This window comes from Sipha flava, unplaced genomic scaffold (genome assembly GCF_003268045.1).
Source record: "Sipha flava isolate LNK unplaced genomic scaffold, YSA_version1 19118_pilon_pilon, whole genome shotgun sequence".
Lineage (NCBI taxonomy): Eukaryota > Metazoa > Arthropoda > Insecta > Hemiptera > Aphididae > Sipha > Sipha flava.
Genome location: NW_020272606.1, coordinates 1 through 7,643, shown reverse-complemented (window position 1 = coordinate 7,643; position 7,643 = coordinate 1). Strand labels below are relative to the sequence as shown.

The following is a 7,643-nucleotide window of genomic DNA, read 5'->3' as shown; positions in this document are numbered from 1 at the left end:
TACAATCCAGGAGTAATTTTATTTCTTTTCCATACTCTGCTTTAACATATTTTTGAAGTATTGTGTCATTTTTTGTCGGAGATCTTTTCAAATACATTACAACTTTGCGTATTTTTTTTATTACCACACTAATATTATAGTCATTGGTTAAATCTGGTATGTCTCGGATAATATCATTTTGCGGAAGAATATTTAAACTTGAATCCGGAAAGTCTAAATTCTTCATTGTCATCTTCATCATTATCCTCATCATTATCTTCATTATTATCTTCATCGTCATCTTCGTTTATATCACTTGCAATTGATTCTTCTCGGACATTTTTTTTGTTATAAAGTACATCACAAACAGCTAAATGAATACCATGAGCGAAACATAATTGATGTTCAGTATTAACAATTTTACCTACTTTTAACATAACATTTGGTCCGTCGGTTACAGTCGCGACAATATCTTTTTCTAATGAAATATCAAACTGAACTAGTCGTTCTTTCAATACATAAATACAGTTTTCAGCTGTCATTGAACCATTTATTCGAATAAGACCTAAGCTCCAATATTTTTTTTGTGAATGGACGTTAATATTCATATAACGTTTGTTGGTCGTAGAAGTCCATCAAAAGAACATCAAAAGTTAAACTAAATCTTTTACCCGTATTTTTTAATTGTTTCAATTCGTTAATTATAAGTTTTCTGATTGTAAAACTAAAATTTACAACACGATTTCAAATTGTTACGGCTGATTTTGGTAAATCAGAGTAACCTTTAGATATTAATAAATGTCTTAAATCATTAGAAGTAATAAAAACAATAAATGGTAAACCATCCAAAGCTATCATTCGAGCCAAAACATGATCCAGTGTATCACTCTTAATAAAATAATCGACTAACTTTCGTTTAGCTGGTCGCGGTGACGAATTTTCTTATATCGGTTCTCTATGGGCAGGCCCAGTTAATGAACAGTTGCCTTCAGATACAACTTTAAAATTATGTTTTGATAACAAATGCGTGTGTAAACCTTTTGTTGATCCACCCAACGTTTTTAATACGGCTAAACATCGTTTACATTGCGCACTTTTTCCATCGTTGGCGATCAGGAAATGATTCCACGCTGACGAGGTATCTGTATCTTTTTTATGTTTAGTAAAAACACTAATACTCGACATTTTATAATAAAAGTATTAACACAGTAAAATAAAAAAACCCGTGACCGTATCGCTACGCGTTGTATGAAACAGCGAACAGCTACTAATTTGTTCATACGTATACCGATCGGTCGTAAACTCGTAATAATCATATAAGTATAATCTCATAATACAATTTTATCTTATCTTACAAATACTTTGATTTTATAAATCGAGTCACCATTACATAGTCCCGGGAATCCCGGTATTAATTATACTGGTCCCGGTATTTTCGGTACCAAAAAGTAGTCGGGATCCCGGGATCCCGGGATCTGGTATCCCGGGATTGTAATCTCTACTTGCGACGCATCATCATTGTACAAAGTTTTTTTGGTGTCGAATTATAATTATTAAAATTTAAAAATATGAGAGACGATCCCGATTTTAATATACGTTTTGTCAGTATTATTGAAAATAATCTAATGCTTTACGACCATACTATCTCAGATTATTGCAATAAATACGCTGTTGATAGAACCTGGGAAAACGTTGCAAAACAGCTATCTGAATCTGGTAAGTAATTATATTTACTAATTTATTTTCAGTTTTTTCTGTTTTATTACGTAACAATATCTTACTAACCTAACTTACTTAACCTGGTCATTTTACAGTAGTTTTTTTCTTCAAAATTTGTTTTCGATATAATAAAAATTAAAAATAACAGTTATTTGACTAAAATTATTTTTTGTTATCTACATATTATTGCACTGTATCTACACTTGTTACGTCAGTCAGTTTGTTCACAGCATAATTGGTTAAAATATTTTAACTCTCAAAATAAAAGCTGGATTTAGGAAAAATAAAATAATAATTTGTTATAGGTATATGTATATGTATTTACATATATAAAACTATATTATAATTTCCGAATTCGTAATAATTTGTGTAATATATTATAATAGTACTAATGTTTTATAAAAAGTAAATTTATTTAATATTAATACTTAATTTTTATTAAAATTGTTTATTTTTAAACGGTATATTCTTCTTGCCATGGTAAAATTTGACCAGGCTTTAAAAAAAATTTACATAATCGATTTCTTAAATGTATAGCATTGTTTGTTGATCTCTGATTATTTCTTTGACTTTGGTTTGGTTGATCTTCATTTAAATAATTTGTTGTATCTTGTTCCATAGCTGGTTCTGAAAATGTTCCTTCGTGAATACGTATGAAATTATGTAGTACACATAGAGCCTGTATGATGTTATTAATTCTTCCCACATTACAATGAATTGGTGTTTCCAAAACTCTAAACTTTGATGCAAGCATACCAAAAGAACATTCTAATGATTTTCGACCTTTTGAAATTCTATAGTTATATATTCGTCTTTCATTTTTGAGTTGTCTACGAGGATATGGTTTCATAATATTATTAGTGAGAGGAAAAGCTTCGTCTGCTACAAAATAATAAGGGAAAACTTCTTCTTTTTCTGGCAAAGGAGATGGTTCTGGAAGTTTCAGTTGTTTGTCAAATAATGCTTTTCCGAATGCGCTTTCCTTCAATGCTCTGCCATCGCTATTCCTCTCATATTCACCAACGTCAATTGATAAAAATAATCCGTCAGCGTCCGATACAGCCATTAAAACTATAGCAGTGATAGTGATGAAGGTAATAAGTATTTTGCATATGAATTAATTTTAGTTCAAATGTTTTAATTGAATATTATAGTACACATAATAATATATTTTATTATTAACCTTAATTTACCTTAAATGTATTTATCATTTGGTTTAATGTTTTAGATAATGTTGGATTTGTTATTAAACCTTTATCTGGCATTCATACTAAAAATGAATGTTTTGTTGAATCAGAAGAAACAATTTTCACAAACTTAGAACCTGTACCACTGTCAACATATGGCTATGGGGATTTAAGTTTTACTTTTGATTCAACACCTATTGTATGTCCTTCAACATCAAAGTCTAACCCTGAAGTACAAGTAATTTATAAAAAAAGTGAAAATGATTAGTATACAATATATCCAAAAGAGACCTAAATAAACATTGATAAAAATAATTTTTGAGCTTAAAATTATTCTTATGGATATTAGATTACAATACATTTTGTCAAAAAAAATTTTTTTTTTTTTAAGGAAATATGTTAATTTTTATATTTAGCAGGTATGAGTTATGAAGAACTAAATTATTCAAATTTGGAAAATGTTTTACTAACTGAAAAACATTCAGCTGAACCATTGCCTAGTACATCTAGTGGTAAGATAAAATATTTTTGAAAACATACTGAGGTACCTCATAATATATCTATAATCTATATAAATATTACATAATATATTCATCGTATAATTATATCTATATTTATATATATATATATATATATATATGGAATTTTTACCAAATTAATGTATAGGTTTACAGTATTTTTATGGTGATCATTTTGCCATCAACTTATTTTATAAGTTTAAATTTTTTTATTATTTATATTTATTATTTTATTATTTAAATTAATAATTAAAATATTCATTTTTATTAAAAGAACTAAAAAGTATTTTAAAAAAAATTCATTGTGAATTACATGCCAATTGTATGATGGGTGAACAATTGTGGAATCAAATGAATAGTTTGAGAAGTAAATTCGCTAACATTAAACACCAGATAGTACCAGGATTAAAGTTTTCAAATGATACCAAAGATACAACATTTTTAGATCAGTTTCCATTTTCCACAGAAGAAAGTGTTTTAGTTTGTGACAAACTATTACAAGGAGATGATAATGTTAATGAACAATTTGTATGTTTATGTACTAAATATATAAAATTTTGAATTTAATTGAAATGCTTTTTGTTAGAAATATTTTCTTCACTCAGTTGGTGGTGTGGATGCAAAAAATCATACTCGCAGAATTCTAAATAAATTATATAGTAACAAATTAGCAATCAATTGTTCATGGACTGGTAATGCATTCGAGAAAAACATATCTAAATTTAGAATTCAAAATTTACAAATAATTTCAGTAATGAAACGTGTGTGATATAATATTTTCTTTTACTAACTAGTTATTTAATGTGTTTTTAAAATTAATAAATATTTTTGTAAGGTGTTATTAAAAATGATCACCAACAATGTTCAGATTCTACTTTTGAAAATTATGTTCAATCTTGGTTTAGATCTACAAAAAACGAGATTCGACAGAGAAAAGTAATTTTTTTTATAAGGAGATAGAAATTATTAGAGTTTATTAATTTTTAAACCATCTTTATATGTATAAAATGTTTTAACTGGATATTTTATGTTTTGATATTGAAATGATAATAAAATAGGTTTTGCGCAATCCATTAAAGAGATTGAATGACTCTTAGCATTTTTTTGAAAACACTTATCGGGGATATTTAAGCCTAAATATCTTATATATATATTATTTTTTTTAATTTACTGTTTTTAATTAATTCATTTTTTTGTTAAAGTAATTTTTTTTCTTTTTTTATTAGAATATCCAAAAATTATAAAAGGGTTAAAAATATCGGATCTATATCTAATCGTCAATTCAAGAGACGAATTAAAGCTCATTTAAAAGTAAGAAACAATTTATTTAATCTTGAGTCTTAATGTTTTGCTAACTAATATTAATTTGTTTGTAGACTATATCCAATAAGTCACATACATTTAATACACAAATGAAGGAGTCTTCTCTTATTTGTACAAGCAGTACAGTTATCAGTACATGTAGTACAACAATATCAACACCCACCAACATTTTAGTAATGAGTGATTCATCAACTTTTCAATGTTCTTCAACTTCAGATGAAAATTCCCAACTATATTCAATTATTGAAGATGAAACTCTTGAATCTGTTAAAATGTCTGATAAATTAAGATCTTGGGTTGTTAAATATAATGTTCCTCATAATTGTTGTAATTTTCTCCTTAAAATAATGAAAAGTGAAGGTTTGAAAGTTCCTAATGATATAAGAACTTTGATGAAAACTCCCAAAACTCATAATATTGTTAATTTAACTAATGGTTCATATATTCATTTGGGAATAAAAAATATGTTGCTACCTATTCTGAACAAAAATAATGCTAATATTTATATACCTTATAATATTTTAAAGATAGGCATTAATATTGATGGCCTTCCTATTTTCTAGGAGTTCTAAATCACAATTGTGGCCAATACTAATTTCCATTTTAAATTTTAAAGAGTTTATTAATAATGTTATAACTGTAGGAATTTATCATGGATATACAAAACCTAATTCTATTGAAGAATTCATGAATCCATTTATTTTAGACCTCTTAAGTATTATGAATTCTGGTTTGAATGTTAATGGAACTCTTATGAAATTAGAAATAAGTAATTTTGTATGTGATTCTCCAGCCAAAAGTTTCCTTTTAAATGTGAAGTCTCATAATGCATATTTTGGGTGTACTTTATGTCTAGAAGAAGGTACATATGTAAGCCATGGAATAGTGTTTCCTGGAGTAGATTCAACATTAAAAACTGACTATTCTTTTCGAAATAGATTTAATGAAGATTATCACAAAGGACTTAGTCCATTGGAATTATTGCCAATTGATATAGTAGATATTGTTTGTCTTGATTATATGCATAATGTATGTTTAGGTGTAACAAAAAGATTAATTGAATTTTGGGTAAAAGGTAAAAAGGATATTCGAATGGTTGATAATAATATTCAAGAAGTGATTATTAAATATAAGAGATTATATACCATCTGAATTCTGTCGTCTACCTCGACCACTTAATGATATTGAATTATGGAAAGCTACAGAATTAAGATTTTTTTTATTATACTCTGGTCCTATTGTTTTAAAAGACAAACTTAAATAAACCAATATTCTCATTATTTACTACTAGTTTTTGCCGTTAGGATTTTTTTATGTACTGAAACTTGTTTTACATTAAATGAAAAAGCAGAATTTTTACTAAAAAAATTTGTTCAGGAATATTCTATATTATATGGCAAACATTGCATATCTTATAATGTACATAGTTTAATCCATCTTCCTAAATTTGTTAGAACTCATGGGTCATTGGATAATTTTAGTTGTTTTCGTTATGAATATTATTTACAGACCATAAAAAATTCCTTAAAATCAAATAAATATCTACTTCAAGAAATTCATAACAGATTAATAGAAAAATAAAATTTAGAACTATCCCAGAAATATAAGATTCCTACAATGTACACCCCATCCAATGAAATAGAGCACAATACATTTTCTCAATTTTATTGTATAAATGATAAACTCTATGAAAAAATAATTAACTATTCAAGATTAACGATAGATATTTCTAAAGAAAAAAATAAATATTTGTTATTAAAGGATAACTCTTTAGTTGTTGTTGATAAAATTATTAAAAAAAATATGTCATAACTTAAATTTACTTGTAAGAAAATTTTTAAATTTTAAAGAGTTTACTGAAAACCCATTTTTATCCATAGATGTAGGCTTTTACATAGTCAACATTAATGAACTATCTAATAGTTATTTAATAAATATTTCAAGTATTAAGTATAAAATGTTCTATCTCCGAATGCGTAGCACTTCATCAATAATGGTTACATTATGTCATGGTGTACAATTTTAATTTGTTTATTTTGTTTGAAAAATTGAAATATGTATACCTTTGTAATATTTAATTAATTTTGATATATTTATTATTTTAACTGTTATGACTATATTCTATTTATTATTTTTACTTTTTATGCATTGTAATACAAGTACAAATGTAACCATAATACTAATGTATTAGGTATTTATTTTGTTGTTTTATTAAATTTATTACAATAAATTAAATATTTTTCAATAGCAATTGTTTTACTTAATTTTTTATATCTATTATAAATTCTTATTTTATAGTAAGCAGGGTGAACTTTGAGAGTTAATTTATTCTATAGTTTGTATAAAAAATATTTTGACAAGTGTTAAAAGGATTAGGTGAGTTAAGTATTTACAATTAGTGTAATCGCATTTAATGTGCTTGAAATAAAAATTACGAATATATTTCATAGGGGAACGGAGGGGGATCCTAACTGTATGTTCATTTTAAGTCACAAAGGAACACAACTGGAACATATTATTTAAGACTATTATTTGATAGTACTAAAAACGTCCCAGGAATAGTTATTAGAAGAACATTTTTGGAGTGTTTCTAAAACACTATTTATGTCATATATATCTGATAACAGTTAAATAATGTTTCACATCATGTTACAAACAACACGGCATAAGGCGTTTCTATGCTGTTTTTGGAACTCTTATGTATGTTCCATAGGAACGTTTCAATGTTTTTTTGGAACGTAATTTTTATGTAACTGAAACATTATTTTGCACAGTGGAAGATCACAAAGCTAGCACAAAAAGAAATAGAGCAGTTTGATTTCGTCAAATCATTAAGTTTTAAGTTTTTGCCTAACCAATAAATATATATATTTTTACATATTTTACATAAATATTAAAATTCATTTTACCATAAATT

General features: G+C 26.1%; 1 protein-coding gene and 1 pseudogene across 2 annotated transcripts; both read left to right on the top strand.

Annotated features, from left to right (window-relative positions):
- The first annotated feature begins 695 nt into the window (after positions 1–695).
- On the top strand, positions 696–3,854 carry LOC112681430. Of its 2 annotated transcripts, none has more exons than XM_025551684.1 (4): positions 696–1,695; positions 2,927–3,123; positions 3,305–3,397; positions 3,763–3,854. In XM_025551684.1, the coding sequence occupies exons 1-3, from the start codon at positions 1,548–1,550 to the stop codon at positions 3,308–3,310; spliced, it is 351 nt and encodes a 116-aa protein (XP_025407469.1). In that variant the 5' UTR covers positions 696–1,547; the 3' UTR covers positions 3,311–3,397; positions 3,763–3,854. The 2 variants fall into 2 exon arrangements, with proteins under 2 accessions (XP_025407469.1, XP_025407468.1); XM_025551683.1 differs by having other exon boundaries at positions 706–1,695; positions 3,302–3,397.
- A 222-nt stretch (positions 3,855–4,076) lies between these two features.
- Positions 4,077–6,030, top strand: LOC112681429 (annotated as a pseudogene).
- Positions 6,031–7,643: the final 1,613 nt, after the last annotated feature.